Source organism: Daphnia pulex, chromosome 11, assembly GCF_021134715.1.
Source record: "Daphnia pulex isolate KAP4 chromosome 11, ASM2113471v1".
Classification (NCBI taxonomy): Eukaryota; Metazoa; Arthropoda; class Branchiopoda; order Diplostraca; family Daphniidae; genus Daphnia; species Daphnia pulex.
This window is the reverse complement of record NC_060027.1, coordinates 275,718-293,864: the sequence shown is the minus strand read 5'-3', so window position 1 is coordinate 293,864 and position 18,147 is coordinate 275,718. Positions and strand designations below refer to the sequence as shown.

At 40.3% G+C, this 18,147-nt stretch overlaps 5 protein-coding genes and 2 long non-coding RNA genes across 14 annotated transcripts; 2 read left to right on the top strand and 5 right to left on the bottom strand.

Annotated features, from left to right (window-relative positions):
• Positions 1-59: 59 nt before the first annotated feature.
• On the bottom strand, positions 60-1,463 carry LOC124207194. Its single transcript, XR_006879825.1, has 2 exons — positions 1,346-1,463; positions 60-1,286 (listed from the first exon to the last, which is right to left on the bottom strand). It is a non-coding gene; the product is annotated as an uncharacterized LOC124207194 (long non-coding RNA).
• Positions 1,464-3,285: 1,822 nt separating this feature from the next.
• On the top strand, positions 3,286-4,128 carry LOC124207195. The gene is made up of 2 exons (XR_006879826.1): positions 3,286-3,374; positions 3,432-4,128. It is a non-coding gene; the product is annotated as an uncharacterized LOC124207195 (long non-coding RNA).
• A 557-nt stretch (positions 4,129-4,685) lies between these two features.
• Positions 4,686-6,909, bottom strand: LOC124207192. Its single transcript, XM_046604538.1, has 5 exons — positions 6,620-6,909; positions 6,335-6,555; positions 6,065-6,261; positions 5,594-5,991; positions 4,686-5,530 (listed from the first exon to the last, which is right to left on the bottom strand). Exons 1-5 carry the CDS (start codon positions 6,744-6,746, stop codon positions 4,872-4,874), a joined length of 1,602 nt encoding a protein of 533 aa, XP_046460494.1. The 5' UTR covers positions 6,747-6,909; the 3' UTR covers positions 4,686-4,871.
• Positions 6,910-7,725: 816 nt separating this feature from the next.
• On the bottom strand, positions 7,726-12,190 carry LOC124207191 (meiosis-specific nuclear structural protein 1-like). 6 transcript variants are annotated; one of them, XM_046604532.1, is made up of 12 exons: positions 12,014-12,190; positions 11,823-11,946; positions 11,520-11,752; positions 11,210-11,453; positions 10,937-11,140; positions 9,968-10,871; positions 9,462-9,899; positions 9,053-9,411; positions 8,496-8,984; positions 8,266-8,440; positions 8,035-8,135; positions 7,726-7,973 (listed from the first exon to the last, which is right to left on the bottom strand). In XM_046604532.1, exons 1-6 carry the CDS (start codon positions 12,097-12,099, stop codon positions 10,509-10,511), a joined length of 1,254 nt encoding a protein of 417 aa, XP_046460488.1. In that variant the 5' UTR covers positions 12,100-12,190; the 3' UTR covers positions 7,726-7,973; positions 8,035-8,135; positions 8,266-8,440; positions 8,496-8,984; positions 9,053-9,411; positions 9,462-9,899; positions 9,968-10,508. The 6 variants fall into 6 exon arrangements, with proteins under 6 accessions (XP_046460488.1, XP_046460492.1, XP_046460487.1 ...); XM_046604536.1 differs by having other exon boundaries at positions 8,031-8,135; positions 9,053-9,394; XM_046604531.1 differs by having other exon boundaries at positions 9,053-9,394.
• A 187-nt stretch (positions 12,191-12,377) lies between these two features.
• On the top strand, positions 12,378-14,006 carry LOC124207189 (translocating chain-associated membrane protein 1-like). The gene is made up of 4 exons (XM_046604527.1): positions 12,378-12,783; positions 12,856-13,035; positions 13,103-13,544; positions 13,605-14,006. The coding sequence occupies exons 1-4, from the start codon at positions 12,655-12,657 to the stop codon at positions 13,985-13,987; spliced, it is 1,134 nt and encodes a 377-aa protein (XP_046460483.1). The 5' UTR covers positions 12,378-12,654; the 3' UTR covers positions 13,988-14,006.
• Positions 14,007-14,491: 485 nt separating this feature from the next.
• Positions 14,492-16,644, bottom strand: LOC124207190 (glycine-rich cell wall structural protein 2-like). 3 transcript variants are annotated; one of them, XM_046604529.1, is made up of 3 exons: positions 15,856-16,142; positions 15,437-15,688; positions 14,492-15,350 (listed from the first exon to the last, which is right to left on the bottom strand). In XM_046604529.1, exons 2-3 carry the CDS (start codon positions 15,461-15,463, stop codon positions 14,547-14,549), a joined length of 831 nt encoding a protein of 276 aa, XP_046460485.1. In that variant the 5' UTR covers positions 15,464-15,688; positions 15,856-16,142; the 3' UTR covers positions 14,492-14,546. The 3 variants fall into 3 exon arrangements, with proteins under 3 accessions (XP_046460485.1, XP_046460486.1, XP_046460484.1); XM_046604530.1 differs by lacking the exon at positions 15,856-16,142 and having other exon boundaries at positions 14,492-14,864; positions 14,895-15,350; positions 15,437-15,722; XM_046604528.1 differs by having other exon boundaries at positions 15,437-16,644.
• A 315-nt stretch (positions 16,645-16,959) lies between these two features.
• Positions 16,960-17,932, bottom strand: LOC124207186 (keratin-associated protein 21-1-like). The gene is made up of 4 exons (XM_046604523.1): positions 17,643-17,932; positions 17,370-17,560; positions 17,200-17,305; positions 16,960-17,136 (listed from the first exon to the last, which is right to left on the bottom strand). The coding sequence occupies exons 1-4, from the start codon at positions 17,832-17,834 to the stop codon at positions 17,122-17,124; spliced, it is 504 nt and encodes a 167-aa protein (XP_046460479.1). The 5' UTR covers positions 17,835-17,932; the 3' UTR covers positions 16,960-17,121.
• Between the last annotated feature and the right edge of the window lie 215 nt (positions 17,933-18,147).

Below are 18,147 nucleotides of genomic sequence, written 5' to 3'. Positions count from 1 at the left end.
TGAGGAAATGAAAATGCTCATATGAACAAAAACTACTGGGAGGGACCCCTTTGTCAATCAAGAAATAAAAATCACACGGGGAAAACCAAATATAACACATTTCTAATTAAATGTGTGCTTCAAACATGAGTTTCAGGCTTTTGACAGCATAAGGATCTAAATGGATGGAAATTGACTGAGCGCTATTAACTAAGTCAACTTGACTTGACAGTATGCATCTAGAATTTGAAGAAATAAGTTAACCAATAAAATAACGACACTAGGTAAGATAAACTGTCATAAAATACGAAGTTCAATTTGGTATCACAAGTACAAGTATAAATTTAAAATTTTACCAAATTTAGCAACAATTTGTTTCGTCTCTTTTCACGATGGAAGAACAACAAGGGCGCCACTGGCGACATCTAGTAATGAGTTTTGATTCTTAAGTTAATTGACCTGACATTACCTGTCAGAATCTTTCGTAATAAGTTCCTTCAAATCGAATTAAAAAGTTAAATAAACAACGGAGATCGGATCGGAACGAAAGCAGCTGTGTTTACTAAAATCAACCATTTTCCAAACTTCTGTTATACACTACGCGATTACGATTGGTTGTATTGTAGGCGAGTTCTCGCTGACTATACGCCCATGTTCATAGAAAAAAAATTTAAGAGAAATAGACTCGCAACAAAATTCACATTCTCCTGAGTATTGTGTCTCTTGGTGTGACTTTGTGGCCAGAAGGTAGACATTTCAATTAGCATCAAGAGATTGTGCATATTTTAAAGCAGTTTGTACTGAAGAAGGGCATCACCTTTCTGAAACTGGCCCCAGAAGAATGTTTAGTGCCACCTACTCGTCGCTTCAGAGTTGAGTACAGTTTTTACTCATAACGGTAAAAAGAAGATTTAACCTAAAAGAAAAACCTACTAGGATAGGATAGGAAACGCCAATTTCGTGTTGAGCCGGAACGGGAAAATTAAAAAATTCAACTTTCAACCAATAATTCATCATTACACGCGCGCAAAAATATTGGTATTCGAAATTGTTGAACTCAGTTTCTGACATAAAATCGTGGCTATATTAATTTGGCTGGTCGATGGACTGATATTAAAATAGGCCATCGTTAGCCTATTTTTTGGTTTGTCTACATTTGAATATAAAAAGGGGTTAGTAAATAATCCAAATTTGAAAAACAGATACGTGCGGAGGAACAATCCATGTCCCTTTGATATTCGATCGACTCTCGTTCCACGAATCGTCGCATTTCTTCACCGGGCGGAATTATCCTCTTGTCTGTACATCTGGAATGTCAAAGTATAAATAAAACTTTTATAACGGCTTTAATAATTTAATAAATTACATTCACAGGTGAGTCCGCTCTGCCGTCGTACTCAGTCACAATGAGAGTGGATGTCCGGAGTCGATTGGCCGATGTGGATGGCTGTACAAAGGGATACTACACCGAGAGTCCGTGACACCTATAATGAAGGAAGCAAAGTACTTGATTCTTTGTAAAATTATATTTCCTTGAATTACTATCACTTTTTTGTGTTAAGACTTTGCGGCCGGATCGGAACAGTTCCGCCCTTCCAGTGGTACGTGGACGACCAAAAACTGAAAGATGTTTCCATCGTCATGGAAAACACATTGGATTAAATGACGGCCGTTCCGAGAGTTTGTCTTTCAGCCTTCAAAGTAAAATGGCATTTAAAGATAATTAGATGAATCAATTGAATGTTGTATACCTGATTCTGTGTCTCTATGGTGAATTCTAGGCGAATGTATTCAAATCAGGCCGGATCTCAAGAAGATTGACGTCGATATTGAAAATTATTGGTCCACTACTCGATGGGTGAATCGATTGAGGGAAGAATCTGTTAAAGGAGATGGACCGAGATTAATCACACCTGGGATCTTTGGTTCCACCACCATCAGCTCGATCCTGCCAAACACTCAAAACTTATTCAATAAAACGACGTCAAACCATTTAAAAGATCAATCAGACACTCCCTGGCTCATCCTGAAGCCGCTGTCCGACACGAGGATATCTTCTTCGTCAAACAAAGTTCCAAATGTCATTAGCAATAAGATTGTAGCTCCAGCAGCGATTCACTCGTCAACAAGTCCTGTGAATAATCTCCCAAAGATTCTTCACGTCACCCCGCACGTTACTTCCCCTATTCCATGGGTCATTCTAAAATCTCCCGTTAGTGAACGACATACGACTCGCTTCTCATCGACCACCGTTCTTCCCAGCACTGCAGCCAAGAAACCAGCAACTAAATCTGCTGTTCCTTCGTCCACTCGTGTTTCTACAGTTCGCCCTACTTCCCCCACCGTTCGTCAAGAAACTAAACAACAATCGACTACCCCGACCCGGAAATCAGGCACTAAGGTGTCACTCACAACCAAAAGTCCGGTTCTTAATGTACCCAACAGTAATTCAAAGGCGGCCACAAACGGGGTATACGGCCAATTGTGATTAACGATGACGTGATTATCGACGAAGCCATTTCTGACATCACGTCGCATCAATTGGAAGAAATCAAAAGGGAAGCGGAAATAATCCAGCAGAAATAACAGAAACAGAATGAAACATAACATATAGTATGTCTGATAAGCATTAGGCTTATTGACAGCAGCCATTACTCAGTTATAAATTATTAGACCTAAATAAATGTTATGCTACCATCTATCTCTCATTTTGTGGTTGATAAATAAATCTGTGAAACCTTAACCATAACAAAAAATTTTCTAAAACGTCCATTCCATGGGAATAACGCGCACTAGTATAAGGAATAAAATGTAATTGACTTACTAAATAGAGGATACCAAGACTCTATGAGACGTAACAGTGAAATAAGTAGGCAACTTGCTTGGCAACTCATTCGTGCATGCCAACAACGACACCGCCCATGCAAAATTACACCAACTAAAAATAAACCAGGCAGAATGTTATTATTCATGTCGCAGTATACAATAATTTGTTTTAGTCATCATTACCAAATTTGACAGATGATCTCGCTGATTAAGAAACTTGACACCATGAAAGCACGAACGATGAATGGGCATCATTTCCTCTCCCCTTATTCAAAAACGCGAAAAGATAATTGACGTGGTTTTTCCAGGTGCGGTTTTGCCAGATTTGTGAGAACTTTTTTTTCTCTAATAAAAAACAAAAGAAAACAAGAAATTTAGATTCGGTTACAATGAAATTGATCTAATAACAATCCCGTTAAATCTGTACTTGCGAAATGTAGAATTTGCGGGCGCATTGACGACGTTCCGCCTTTCCAGTAACAACCACCAACCAAAAGATGTGACCATTATTATGGATAATACAGGAATCGGCGACGGAAACCCTGAGGGCTTGTCATTTACCCTTCAAGGTAATACAACTTTCAAAATTGGGTGAACAATACAAAAGTAAATATTCAAAAAATCAGGTGAATGTGTGAATGACAAGACGATTGGAGTCAGAAAGGATAACGTCAGATTCAGTTGACGACGGATAAATCGACAAATGGAAGATTTTGAAGCCGGAAAAGGGCCTAGAATAATCATCAAGCCCAGCCATTGTTTCAAACATCAAATTCCCGTTACAAAAGTACCATAAACTACTTCAACTAGCACAGCACCAACTAAACAACTAGCTGTTTCTAATGACAATAATCCTGAAAACGAATCTTGGCTAATCTCGCAATCCCCCGAATCCAGCCATCCATCATATTCGTCGGATTCAGTCACCTATATCCCTTCGTCAACAGAAAAAACAAGTCAGCGGCCATCATCGACGACCGTTCGCCCACCCACAACTTGTTTCAACGACTATATCAAGACATTCCATGGGTTATTCTGAAATCTCCTGAGCAAACTGACGACCATTATTCATCATCATCGTTTGAAATTTATCCACATGATAACGAACCCGATAACGTGAAACATTTCCTAGAAATGACGACTAAAAATCCGTGGCTGGCTCTGAAATCTGCTTACCTTCGTAAAAATTCTACTGCTTCATCATTAAAGTTAACAGCTCCCTACAATCAACATTACTATTCAAAAGACCCAAACCGCAATACCATAAACAGGGAAATACTTAACAATGAAATCATTTCTCAACTAATACATAGGACAATAACAGCTAAATATATTCCAACAACTGGCAGGCCAAGCAATGACCACCGATCTGTCAACAACCGAACAACCACCAACTACTCCTGAAGCTACTTCTAACCTCATCAGATATTCGACACAGCCGCAAACGACCATTTTGAATCATAAAAAGTTAAATTTGTTTTCCTACCTTTCCAGCATCAAACGAAACACCAGTAGCAACGAATACCTTCACCAGTCCAGCACCAACAGAGCCCAGTCGAACTGTCAAAGTTGGATCACCTGAGAACGACGCCAATATTTCTCAGCTTGAAGGAAGAGAAATCTAGTTTGACCAAATTACAACGGACATTTCAGCGAACTTACAACAAATTAATGAAAATCATGTGCTAAATAACATACGAACTTAGAATCACTTAGAAAAAAGAGCAATTAGTTTAATGTCCTAATTACTTCAAGGAACATTAAGGCGAACTTAAAAGTAATTGAAAATCATGTCCTAATTGAATAAATGTAGTGTAAGGCTTATTTAAATTTACACCCATTAAGGTGTGGAATGAAGTTCAATTGTAAAATGAAACAGACACATTGAATTCCGTGACTATTTAACCTTGACTCGTGTACACCAGATAAAGAATCGTATGAGAGTTCCAGGTGAGGATTTTATGAAAGCATACAGCATAAACAAAAGGAAATAAGTGTTGGGCAGGACAAAACGACGAAAGTTAAAAAAAAAACATTGGATCGCATTGTCTTACTGCAATCACCTCTTAATCTTCACACTGGAGATGCCAGTGCTTCTGTTCTACCATCATTTTCAACCGATCAAAGTTCACATTTCCACAGTTTTGTACAGAAATTGTGTCCAAAGGATTCGTTTCATTCAGGAAAAAATCGATGCCTTTCTGGCTCACATTAGAACAACCGTGAAACATTATCAACTTCAAATACTTGAAACTGTTTTTAGTGCAAGCTTCCTCAATCATCTGGTCATCAAGAGTAAAACATTTTTCTATGAAAATCTCTTTAAGAGCAGGGGAAGACAAAAGGAATAGCAACAATTTGCGTGAAATAACGAAGATAGCATTGTGATAAAAAGGAAGGTTAGAGTTCAGAGAGATGGTTTCCAGCATCCTTAACGGAATTACTTGTTTTGGGGAACAAAGAGAAGAGTGGACGCGATCATCTACCACCGGTTCGGGAGTATCCAGATCGGAACTTTTTATAACAAGTCGCAAAAGGCGAATGTTCGGGCAGCACTCGATGATGGTACAGACTTCTTCACTCGTTACTTCCATCAACAAAGCTAACTCTTCAAGTTTAGGGCCACGAGCTTGTAGAAGAGGAATTACTCCACCACGAATAGAGAACGACGACACGAGGGATCTTCTAATTCCGAGATTTTTGAGTTGTTGAAGTTGTCGAAAATCTGAAATAAAATTGCATTTTATTTCTTACACATATGAATACCATTACTTCAGATTTTGCTCACCTAATAACTCCTCATTCGTAAATTCTTCGTCGCTAACAAACAATAAAACTTCGACGATCAACGGACACATGTCAACCATCAATGAAACGCTGCCTTTTTTATAGGGGACTTTATGTGGTGGAGTCAACACCACGTTCTCCATATTCAACTTAATCAAGGAATATTTTTTTGATTCTCTGGATTCTTCTTTACGAATTCTACGAAAAGCTTTGAGGACATCAGACTTATTGTAGCAACGTATTTCTTTCAGCTCTGGCAAATGTTTGATAGCAATTTGAATTCCGATAGGAGTCACTTCCGTTTTTAGAATTGATAGTGTATGAAGGGAACTTTGACCTTTGCAGAACACTTCAACTACTGTATCGGTCACACCAGGGCAGCCATCAACTAGCAACTCCCTAGAGGAGAAAATACAAAGCGTAATACAATCAGAATACAGTAAATTTACTTCATTATTAAAGTAGACCCTACCTTATTTTTGGTTTATTGGTTGATCCAAGTTTGAGCATGCTTCTTGCACCATAAATTGTGCCAGATAAATCAAGGATCTGCAGGTGTTCGAAAAGCTGCAAAATACAAGCGAAAGTCTCCTCTACTTCAAAATTTCTGTTTGAATCGGAAAAAGGAAAATAATAACCGCCATCATTGATCTTCAGTGTGGTGAGTTGCTGTAATTGAAAAGAGTTATGCATAAATTTACTACTATTATAATGCAGAATTAACTATTGGTCTTGTTAATACCAAACAATTGACAGATGCCAGACGAAAGATGCGTAAATTTCTTTGTAGATCATGTCCAGTGCCCTGATAATCTTGTGATAAATCCAGAACTTTCCTGTGTGGGCTTAAAAGTAATAAATCCAACATGTCCTCTGTTATAGCGTAGTCTTTCGACCATTGACTTTTTCGTAGTCTATGGTCTTTCAAGAGACATTCAGTTATGTTGTCCAGACAATGTGAAGCTGTGTGGTCAAAATGGCATAATCAAATAAAAGCACACAATTATTGCAAAGAAAAGACACTCACGCAGAAGCTTAAAGAGGCTGGAAACTTGCACTGAACCACGCGATGCCGTCCATTTCTCCTTGTTATCGACGATACTGTTCATACACAATTCTGCCAGAGATTTGTGGTACCATTTCGGCTGAGGCATATTAAGGAAAACAATTATCTAAATCGACTAATCTGAAAGACCTCAAAAGTACAAAATGGCACCGAAAACCATCAAAACAGTCAACGAAAACAATTTCTGAATATTATTTTTCTCTGTTATTAGCCTGCCTACCCTATAAAATGCTGGGCGCGAAAAATCGGTTGCATTATTTTTACGAGATGCACTATTGCCAGATTTAAAAAATTGTCGAGCGCAAAATTAAGATACGAACCAAAAAAACAAAATTCGCTGACATCTAAATGCAAAATGCAAATTGCAAATAATATTCGCAACGAAATAATTGAAAAAAAATGAGCATCTACCCTTTGTTCGCGTCCATTTTCAAAATGTAAATCTTACTACCTCCCGCGTGTTTTCACGCTCCAGTTTTAACGTAACAACGAAACGTGAGGCTTCATATTCGAAAGGCTTTATATACTCGACATTTTCCCGCCCAGGTGTATATACTACGGTGCATTGATCTAGGCCATTAAATTTGTAATCAACCAATGTAAGAATTTGTAATCAACCATGATGTAAGACAACATAATGACTTACATGCACACACGGTCTGGCGAATGCAGACACATCTGTTTTCCCTTTTTTTTCTTGTGTGTGTGATCGAAATCCTAGAAATGAGGTCGAAGAATTTCCCAGTTGTTAACATTAGAAAAACTGTTAACAAGTAGTAACCCCATTACTGTCTACATTTAATTCAGTCTTGCCTAACGTCGCTGGCCTTCGCCTTCAATTATCAATTTCATTTTTCAATCAAGATCGCGAGAGTCCAATTTTTCATTAACAATCCATTTGCGAATCTCAAACATGGGATTGGTAATTAAAATGAAATCGAAAGCAAGTCTATTCTTTTTAGAAACTGTAGTTGCTACATTAGAAAAGGAAAAGATCAGTGGATGTATAAGAAACTTCCTATAAAATGAGGTTTCGTTTTTATCTTCAGCAGGTGAAAGTATGAATCTATTTTTGAAAAAAATCTGTAATTGTCCATAACATGTGGAGAATGTCCAATTAACCAAGGAAACAAATAAATCTCACTTAATTTCAACAAACCAGAAATTATTCAATTTTTGGAAAGACTTCATTTTGGATTAGCGAAGAACAGCGCGCGCCTATTGTGGCGATTGCCGATAAAAGTTCCATAACAGAAGCGAAGACAAAGGCCAACCAATAAGAGCGACCTGGCGTGATATCCACAATAAGTCCTGCCTAATAATTACGAAAAAGAATGAAACAATTATTTCAAATAAAAGAATAAACAAATACTTACGATCGGTGGACCAATAAGAATGCCAATCCCTCCGAAAAACATAGAGACGCCGAAGATTCGATTCAAATTTTCACTTCCGAAAAGCGCACGCGGAACGAGAGCTAAAAATAGGACCATTAAATTGAGTGGGACGAAATCGCAAGCGGATTCATTGGACCATCGTATTAAATTATCGAGAAACAAACACTGACAGCCAAAAGTCACGCTGAATAAGAAACCTTGGATAATCACCTGGACGCAGTTCACCACGGTTGGAAAGGAAGCAATTGTTATGGCGCAGGCAATCTGCGAGATGGCGTACAATTTCGTGACGTCTAATTTCCAAACGGTGATGAGCGGCCCTATAACTAAACGGCATATATGAGATCTCCTGTCCCCCATGGTGCTCAGCATGATGATGTAATATCTGTAAAAGTGAGAGTTACTACAGCGCTGTTCAAAATCTGAACAATTAATATTACTCCATCAGATCAAGAGAACGGGCGTAATCCGCCAGTCGGAATGGACGAGGCCACCGACCAAAAGAAGCAGCTGAAATGAAGCATAGCAGCGCAGTGATTCTTCCACTTTGAGGCGGTGGTGGGTTCATCGACGACAGCAGCGACTTCAGAGTTAAGATTATGTAATATCTCCTTGATTTCTTCGTCCGTGCATTTCGCCTCTTTGGTGAGCGGATGGCTTTCCAAATTTGGTGATTTCTATAAGTTCGTCAACAATTCGTTTTGGGGGTCGCTGGCGAACTTGCTGAACATCTTCTGGTATTCGGAATGGGCCTTGATGAAGCGGAAAAGAATCTGAGGAGGAACATCTCCGTCTCTCCATATGGCCTGGTCCCAGGTCTTGCGGATGACGCTGCGGTCGTGAGCGCTCAACGAGATTCCACCCTCGCTGTCATCATCGGCCGAGACGGTGGTGACGGAAGTGGTGACGGTGGTCGTGGTGGTTGCAGACTGAGAAAAAATATTTCAAACTAATGAACATCAAATGTAATTGTATGAGCGAATAAATTGGGACTTACCACGCTGGCGACCGTTAGAGTGGCGATGTTAGAGAAGTTCTCTAACATTTCCAGTTGACTTTTATACTCGCAGATTTTCGGATGGGAATTAGAGATGGAAGGCAGTAGCCGAGGTTCACGTGATCATTACCATGTAAACAAGTCAAATAGTAATGCTAAGCCTAGACTTACATTTGAAATGTTTTTGAACTATCGGGTCATGTGTCGGGAGAAGAAGGGTAGTACGTGATGCCGAGCACGTTTTGATGTTCTTGACGGTTGCTTTTATCGGAATATGTTTCAAGAATAGCCTCTTGCAATAAATATCCGCATAATTTGCTAGGGTATTTGGATATTCGCGTCCTGTTTGAAGCAGAAAACTGTTTTGAATTAGCGTAAAAAATTTGAATTAGACTTTAAATGGACTTACTATTTACTATATTAATTCATTTGGCTGTTTAGTTTAGAATTCTGACGTGGAAATACGTGTCGGGAATACGTGGGGCATTTAGTTTAAAAATCTCCAAATCTCGAGTTACAATTAGTTAAGATTTATTTGATTAAACCAAAATCAGAGATAACATGTCGTCGTTACTCGTTAGGGAGGGTTATTTCGGACGATATTTTTGTCACACCCGACAAGGACTACATGCGTAGAGTACAAAACTCTGCCCAAGTTCAAAAGTCACATAGGCCTAGGGTCTTTTGATTGCTACTCTGTGCGATTGTCTTTTTATTTTGTGTTGAATCAAAGTCAACGATAAATATTTACGTCAAAGATCGATATTAAAATATTTTAAAAAATTTCTAAATACAAACCAATACAAAAATAAGCGCACGTGCTGAATGTCAGGCGCAAAGCATTAAACTGCGAAAATTGATTAAATTAAGTTAGTTCAAGTTTATCTCGACTCACAAGTCTCTCCGAAATGTTACCTACTGACAAGAGCTGGTCCAGGAAATCACCTTCACCGATGGCCGCTCGATGTCCTTTCAACTAAACAAAGCTTGAAGAATAAAATGATAACAAGCGTTTGCTCACTGAAAAACTATTTGTTGAAAACTAAGCAGAGGGGAAGATTAAGACAACATTCGACACATCTCATGATAAGCCACTGAATTAAACTGAAATAATTAGAAGTAATACCCTTTAAACTTTGAGAAAGACAATCAGATAGGGCAGGGAGGATGAAGTGCAATGTTAGATGCTTACAGTTTGAAGAAATTTAGAAATATCAGTGGAAGTATTAGTTGAAGAAATATCAATGCCATTTACAGGGGACTGAGGCTGATTAAGAGATCAAAAAAAGAATGATGCGTGATTTTTAAAGAAATGAACTGGCCTGAGACATTCACGGCAACTGTTCCAGTTCAAACAAAAGTTTAAATTGAAATCTAACCAAAATTATTGAAAAAAACGAAAGAAATCGAGGAAGAGATCAATCTTTAAGGGTATATAGTTTAGGGAAGTTAAACATCACCACAGATCAGGGTCGTCTTGAATGCGGACGTGTCGCCGAAATTGGGCCTGAACATTTTCAGGCAACGATCTGATTTCGGCCATGTCGCGGAATACGCCAGGTGGCATGAAACCAATCAACAGTGGTGCGTGTTGCTCCAAGATTCGTCGTCTCTCCTCGGCGATGGCCTGATCTTCGGCCTGTTGGCGCATCTCTTCCCTGCGACGTTCTTCCTCTTTTTCGGCGAATTCGAGTTTCCTCTGTTGGCGTCGCTCTTCAAGCAATGCCGCTTGTTCTTTTTGCAATTGCGTGAGATCCTTGTGCCTTTTATCAGCGGCTTCACGTTCGGCTTGTTCCTCCAGCGCGGCTTGCTCCAACATCTTCACACACACAAATGTGGGTTAATACTTAACCTAAATAAATAGACAGATTCAGCATATTTTACCCATAATCGTTCGTTGAGTTCTTCTTCTTTCATAGCTTTCTTCTTCAGCTCAAGTAGGCGCAATTGTTCTGTCATGTCTTCATTCCACTTGATACGCTGGGCTTGGGTCATCTTCTCCAATTCCGCGGCCTTTTTCGTTTCCAGGTCCTCTCTCTCCTCGCATCCGTACTCGACCCATAATTCTTCTCTTTCACGGCGCCGGCGCTGGCAATTCAATCCAAATGATTATAGCAAAAACATACATTTTTGGAAACAACAATTTGAAAAAAATACCTCCTCGACTTCCAAGGCTTTTTGAAGCTGTTGGCGGATGGCTGCAAGTTTATCTGCTTTTTCTTTCCGTTCTTGTTGTTGCATGTGACTTAACCGACGTCGCTGGACCTGACATTCTTCAATCAATCTATCTTCTTCCATTTCAATCAATTTCTGGATCGCTTTCCATTGATTCTGTAGTCTGATGCAGTTGTCCAATTCTTCTGCTAGACGGCGCTTCTTCCTCTCTCGATCTTCTCGTTCCCTAAGGTTTTCAAATTAGATGTTTACTTTTGAGCTGTATGACACAATTTAAAAAAAATTGTCTTACTGTCGTTCTCTTCTCAGTTCAGCCATGAGGATCTCTTGCAAGTACATGTCATCCAGTTTTCGTTCCTTCATCAACTCAAGCTGCTTAGCAGCCCTGTATTGTTCTGCTTGTTTCACCAGCTCCTGGCAATACTTTTCCTTCTTCCACTTTTCATACAGCAGTTTTCTGATTTCCAATTCATGGTCCAATTTTAACTGCTTTTCTGTTTCCTCCCTCTCTTGCAAGGTCATTACCTATGTATAGAAATACAATGACTTGACTCTGCCAACGACAAGACAAATAATGTTTCCGTTATTTACATACCTTTTCCATAACTCTGATTGATTCTTTTTCATCCAGCTGTTTCTTTCGTTCTTTCAGAATGTATGCCATTTTCAATTTAGACTCCAGTTCTCTTATTTCAATGCTACTCTCGACGATTTTACGCCTTTCAAAACAAATACATTTAGGAGCGACGAGAACTTTTCTAACTGTGATATAAAAACAACCAATACCTGAATGCTTCATTTTTGAGATCTTCGGCTGTAGCAGTAGACAATTTTCTAGATAAAAATTTTTTTTCCAAATCCCTTTGAGTCATTTCTATCCATTAACATAAATTCATTCGACTTAAAAGCTCAACGTGAACATTCAAGGGGTTGTTTGATCGCGGCTTTCTGTTGCTGTGACGACATGCCGAATTTGGTCAATACAAAACCTGAAAAAATAATAATTTTTTAAATTACATAAATGTTTAAAAATGATTTTACTGTTAAAAAAATAAAAACTTTAACTATTAAACAGGATTATTAACAATAAAGAAGTGTTTTTTTTTTCATTTTAATTTTGTTGGATTCTTGATTGACTAAACAAAAATTTGACTACCTAAGTTTTGATTTTCTCCTACTAGATGGCCATTGACATCTGACGTGGCCATTGCCAGCATTTCGAACTGTCAAAAAACCGGCCTAAAGCCAGCTGTTGGTGTGTTTGACTGTTTGCTTTCACCCAGGCACTCAGCTTCTCTATTCAGTTCAACCTTTCTCTTCATCGCTTCTTTCCCCTTTTCGGTCCGACCAGGAGTTAGTTCTCCTGTCGTAGCTCTCTCTAATCATCAAATTAACCTGCATTACTTTAAAAGTCAAATTTAATTAAAATGGTTGCGAAGCCGCGCAAAACCTCGTCGAAAAATCCCCCAATTCTTAGCCATGAATTCGTCATTCAGAATCATGCCGATATCGTTTCGTGTGTGGCTATGGTCTTTGTCGTCGGTTTAATGTTCCAGGTACTCATTCACATTTTCACATATGCAACTTATTGAATTAACAAATAACAATATGATTTTATGGTTTAACAGACCACCCAGCCACTTGCTTCAATCTTCATTGCTATGCATCACAATGCGACACCTGTCGAAGAACTGACATATGGACAAGAAATGACCTACACCACAGGCTTCAAGGATCTGTGTGCGGTGTTCTTCTACACTCTTATCGGTGTTGTTGTTCATGCTGTGATTCAGGAATACATTTTGGATGTAAGTATTCTAAAATAGTGGGTCAATTGGTGCCGTTTTTAACCTAATTTTTGTTCCGATGACACAGAAAATCAAGACCAAGCTTCACTTGTCCAAAGTCAAGCAGAGCAAGTTCAATGAATCTGGCCAGCTGTTGCTCTTCTACATTGTCGCTGTCCTGTGGGGTGGAGATGTCATTTTCCGTGAAGGGCTCCTCTTCAACGTCTCAGCACTTTGGAGAGACTACCCCAACATTGCCATGACGTTCATGTTCAAGTTCTTCTTCATTGTCCAAATGGCTTACTGGCTCCACTGCTACCCAGAGCTGTACTTCCAAAAGGTCAAGCGTGAAGACATGCCAGCAAGAATCACTTATGCCACCATCTACCTGGTGTCCATTGCTGCTGCATACGTCATGAACTTTACCCGGCTCGCTCTCTGCCTTCTCGTTCTCCACTACGCTGCCGAGACGGTCTTCCACGTCGCCCGGCTCATCCACTTTGCCGATAAACCTTTCGTCGCAGCAAAAGGTATCATTCAATTGTCCTTTTTCAATGTTGTCGTTATCTCACCATTGTTTCCCTGTTCAGCATTCTCCGTCTGGAACATTTTGTTCGTCGTCACTCGCCTTGCTTCCATCATCCTGTCCGTTTCGACCTTTTGGTTCGGTCTGGCCGACAACGAATCGGTGAGCTTTGTCGTCCGAGTCTCTGGATTGGCCGCAGTCGTCGCTCTCCAGGTCTACATGCTCCAACGCTTCCTGACCTTCCACTTGAGCCGACGCCGTGAATCTTCCCGTCTCAAGTCCACTGCTGAAGCCGAGGCTAAGAAGGCCAAGCAGGACAAGAAGGCCAAGAAAGCTCGCGAAGCTGCCAAGAAGAGTTCGGAGGAGAACGAAATCAGCGAATTGCCTGAAGTCGACCAAAACACAAATAAAAACTTGCGCCAGCGTGGAGCCGCCAAGTCCAAGTAAAAAACCAGAAGAGTTAAAAAAAAAAGGAAAAAATTTTTCAAAACAATTTCACAAAGTCTTTAAACGCAACAAACAAAACAAAACAAAAAAATTGCAAAAGAAAAGAAGTTATTGAAAGAAAACGGAATGGATTTTTTTTTTTCAAATGCGGGCGAGGGAACTTAAACAAAATTCAAATTTTTTTTCCTATATAAAAGATAGATTTTTACGAAACTATATGAAAACAGATTCCTCCCTTCCTCTTCAGGTGTGTGTTTGTGTGCGAATGACATCATTAAAAAAGGAAAAAAAAGAGCCGAAATCGTTGATGTGAATTATTATCATTGGACTGTGAAAATTTTTTGTTTTTGTTATTCTCATCATAATATTGTTGGTCCAACAAAGAAAAAATACAACAAATTTTGTTTTTCTCTTCTTAACAAAAAAAATAACGCCGTTTGATTTTTAATCGCGTATATTGCATGAGAATTAAGTTAAGTCACAACAACAAAATTTGGGTTAAAAAAAAAAAGAAAATTAAATTGTTTGTTTGTTTTGGGGGGTTAGTTGGAATGAAAAGTTAATGCCTTTCGTTGGTGGAAGAGTCATCGGTGTACTGGGAGAAGGAGGAGGAGGATGAAGAAGGATCGGAAGAGGAGCGATAAGGTCGCTGTTGGCTGCCGTAGCCGTAAGGATTCAGAGCACCCTGACCGTAAAGACTCTGTTGATTGTAGAGGCCGTATTGACCGTATGGACTTTGTTGGCCGTATTGACTGTAGAGACCAGACTGTTGGCCGTAAACACTTCCAGGGTAAGCAGAAAGACTCCCAAGCCCAGCGCCGGATGTTCCAAAACCCGGGTAACTTCCGACTCCGCCGTAACTGGGATATCCTCCAGCACCAGCTCCATACAGCGATCCTGCCCCAGCTCCAGCTCCATAAAGCGATCCTGCTCCGAATCCTTGCTGCCCAAATCCTTGCTGTCCATACCCTTGCTGCCCAAATCCACCAGTCAAAGCTCCTGGATAAGAAGCACCGCCAAATCCGCCCAATCCAGCGCCAGCTCCGTACGTCTGTCCGCCGAAAGCTCCTCCTGGATATCCGGCGACGGCTTGTTGGCCGTAAAGACTCTGTTGGTTGTAGCCGATGGCCGCCTGAGTGCCGTAAAGTGAGCCGGAAGAATACGGTGAAGTCAATCCGCCGTAAGATGGGAACGAGGATGCTCCGCCAAAGCCTCCCAATCCCGAACCGAAACCAGAACCGCCTAAAATACTTCCAAATCCGCCTAGAAGATCTCTTCCGTTTGCCGATTGCTGCTGTTCATTGCTACTCCCTGAGGCTACCTCCTGAGCGGCCGCACCAATCCAACCGATCGCCGCAATGGCCTAATTAGTTAAAATCAAATAAACGCAATTTAAATTATACGTAAATTCCCTTTCGGATCAGAAATGTTAAAAATTGTAAAAAATACCAAAATCCATCGAGTGACGTGAAACATTTTTGCTGATACAAATTTCGTTTGTTTTTCCCACTTGTAAAAACTTGAAGTTGAATCACAAAGACACTGAGAAGATATTCGAGAAACTGTTTGTTGAATGTGTGTTGCTGGAGAAATCGAGCGGAGAAAGCTAAAGAGACTGTGAACGTTTTAGCAGGACTTGACTGGCTGATGGGTGCTGGTCGACAGACGAGTTTTATACCTGGCTGGCCTGGCGGAGGCGTCCTGCATTTTTACCCAAAGCAACACACATGTCCTTCATTTCTTCCCTTTTGTTATGTGTGCCCACTGAACTGTCGATTCTCTCCCTCATGACTAAATGCGCATCGAACCCATTATGTAACTACACAAATAATAATGACGACGTTATAATATAAGCTAGACCGTCCTACCTTTTGTTGGAATATCGTGACGATATTCTTCCACCTTCACCTTGAACTATAAAAACTCGCAACACAAACCGGAGGCCAAGAACTTTGTCTTGGCGGGAGGAAGTCGCGTTTTTTTAATTTTGAACAATCGCGCCAAACGGAAAGAATTCGACGGACAATCAAAAGGTCGAATTGATGGAGAACACATCAGAGCACGCGATATTCACTTCACTTTCTAATGGAAAGCTTATTTCTTCTTTCTTGCTAAAATTTTCCTGTGTAGCACCTTTTCGGGCGTCCACCAACAGATGTGAAAGGAATAATCTCTTCGGGTGTTCTACTATGCTGGAGAAAGTTCACATATGCGAAATAACACAGCAGCCTGCTGTGATAAACGGTTTGAATTAATCATTGGACGCAAGAGGCTGTGTCCTTGACCAAATGGGCCAAAGTTGCGATTCGTTGGTGAATTTCGGCGATGAAGGTAAAAAGAAAAACACAGAAAACACGGCACGCAAATGGTCGTGAGCATCATGTTTTGGCTGATTGTTTGGCAAAGGTAATGGGCGGATATGAGACATGTTTCCGGTGCGATGCATGCATAATCTATTCCAAAATACGTCCTAGAGTTTTCTGTTTTTTTGTTTTTTAAATTCCGTCCTTTTGGCGCGCACCCACATGAGATTTCGAATGCACAAAAAATGGGGTGACGACCCCCTCGTTCACAATTTCCATAGGACAGAAAAGTGACTAAATGATTTGCACACGAAACGATCTATGACGGTCTTATCTAACTGGATGACGACGATCATAATAATAATGGAGGTTCAGCTGTTCACAGACACAGATCGGGGTTAACGACAGCTTTCTATTTGCTATTCGGCGTGTGTATAGAGAGTGTATACCGAACGAGGAGAAAGTGGTCCTGCACACGCCACGTCCTGCGACTTATGACTCTTCCGCGCTATTTGTTGTTCGACTTTTGAGTTGGTTGCGTAAGAAATGTCACCACGGAAAAGGTTGACACGGTCGCAAACTCTTTTTTCTCTCAACCCGATAGAAAGGTGACCCTTTCTTCTCTTTTGTTAAAATTGACAAAAAGAAAAAGGGGCGTTGTTTTCGAAATGTTTTGTAATTGTTTATTTTTCAAATTTCGTCGTACAAAAATATGAAGATTGTAATTAAACCCATTCTCTGGGTTTCGTGTCGTGGAAGGTCATATATATTTCTCCGATTCGTTTACATAAATAGACAGAGGAAGGACGACGTAATAGAGGTCAACTGGGATTAGCCATAATAAGGTCTATCATAAAAATCAGAAAACAAATCATTAGTCGGAATTGAATTCAATTAAACAGCAAATACTGACCCGTAGCCATAGCCATATCCCCCATAACCACCGTGATGAGGATAGCCGCCATAATGTGGATATCCACCCCCATATCCCCCATAATGAGGATATCCACCATACCTGTAAAGTGTAGATTTAAAAGAAAATAAGAGTTAAATTAAAAGTAGATTTCTTAAAGGTATACGCATAAGGGTTGCCGTATGAACCCGGATAGCCATGTCCATATCCGTGTCCATATCCACCGCCGTATCCCAGTCCGGCTCCTAGTCCAGCACCGAGCAAACCTCCGAGCAGACCGAATGTCCGTCCTGTAGCCTCGCCACCTTCGGATTTGCCGGCCACTTGTTCGTCGCAGGAGACGGCCGCCAACATCAACTGCGAACGCGCCAAATTCAAATTTCAAAATGTCAATTCACAATCAAACAATTTCGTATTGGAAATTTTTGGAAATTTTTACCGCCAAACTAGCCAGACAAACGAAAAGATTCCTCATGTTTGATTCTATTTTAAAAACTCCGCACCTTCGGCGCAGTCTCGTTGGAAGTGGTTGCCGTTGCCGGAGTTGTATGAATGCCGGCGCCCGACACTTTTGTCGCGGTTTTATACCGCACAGCACAGCAGTAGGGCTACATAGGAGTTGGTGTGTCATTACCTTGTTACATCCAGGTGCGTGCTGACCTTGACAAGGTATGATATTGTCTAAAGATGCTGACGAGTCTGTATTATATAGCGACGTTCGAATGGGAAATGCCTTTGATTTCCCTCAGCCGTGAAGGAAGAGAACAACCACCTTCACCTTGAACTCAATTCCTATACACACAACTTTTCTTACAAGACGAAAGAAGAAGCTTCGTTTATTTCGATATGCTTTAGAAGCGACGGAAGTTGAAGTACAGCTGCCATCACAAACGGATTAACAATGCGGCACGAAGAACGACACGTTTAATTAAATCAAAAAAAGG

Bases quoted from the DNA above. Each gene is read 5' to 3' on its own strand.
- LOC124207192 (XM_046604538.1), bottom strand. From the start codon at position 6,746: ATGCCTCAGCCGAAATGGTACCACAAATCTCTGGCAGAATTGTGTATG. The intron at 6,556-6,619 runs GTGAGTGTCTTT...TTGACCACACAG, and splicing joins CAGCCTCTTTAAGCTTCTGC to CTTCACATTGTCTGGACAAC. The intron at 6,262-6,334 runs GTATTAACAAGA...TTTCAATTACAG, and splicing joins TGGCATCTGTCAATTGTTTG to CAACTCACCACACTGAAGAT.
- LOC124207191 (XM_046604532.1), bottom strand. From the start codon at position 12,099: ATGACTCAAAGGGATTTGGAAAAAAAATTTTTATCTAGAAAATTGTCT. The intron at 11,947-12,013 runs GTATTGGTTGTT...TTGTTTTGAAAG, and splicing joins CTCAAAAATGAAGCATTCAG to GCGTAAAATCGTCGAGAGTA. The intron at 10,872-10,936 runs GTAAAATATGCT...GTGTGTGTGAAG, and splicing joins AACTCAACGAACGATTATGG to ATGTTGGAGCAAGCCGCGCT.
- LOC124207190 (XM_046604528.1), bottom strand. From the start codon at position 15,463: ATGTTTCACGTCACTCGATGGATTTTG. The intron at 15,351-15,436 runs GTATTTTTTACA...TTAACTAATTAG, and splicing joins ACGTCACTCGATGGATTTTG to GCCATTGCGGCGATCGGTTG.
- LOC124207189 (XM_046604527.1), top strand. From the start codon at position 12,655: ATGGTTGCGAAGCCGCGCAAAACCTCGTCGAAAAATCCCCCAATTCTT. The intron at 12,784-12,855 runs GTACTCATTCAC...ATGGTTTAACAG, and splicing joins TCGTCGGTTTAATGTTCCAG to ACCACCCAGCCACTTGCTTC. The intron at 13,545-13,604 runs GTATCATTCAAT...TTCCCTGTTCAG, and splicing joins ACCTTTCGTCGCAGCAAAAG to CATTCTCCGTCTGGAACATT.
- LOC124207186 (XM_046604523.1), bottom strand. From the start codon at position 17,834: ATGACACACCAACTCCTATGTAGCCCTACTGCTGTGCTGTGCGGTATA. The intron at 17,561-17,642 runs GTAAAAATTTCC...GCGCGTTCGCAG, and splicing joins TTTGTCTGGCTAGTTTGGCG to TTGATGTTGGCGGCCGTCTC. The intron at 17,306-17,369 runs GTATACCTTTAA...TACACTTTACAG, and splicing joins TCATACGGCAACCCTTATGC to GTATGGTGGATATCCTCATT.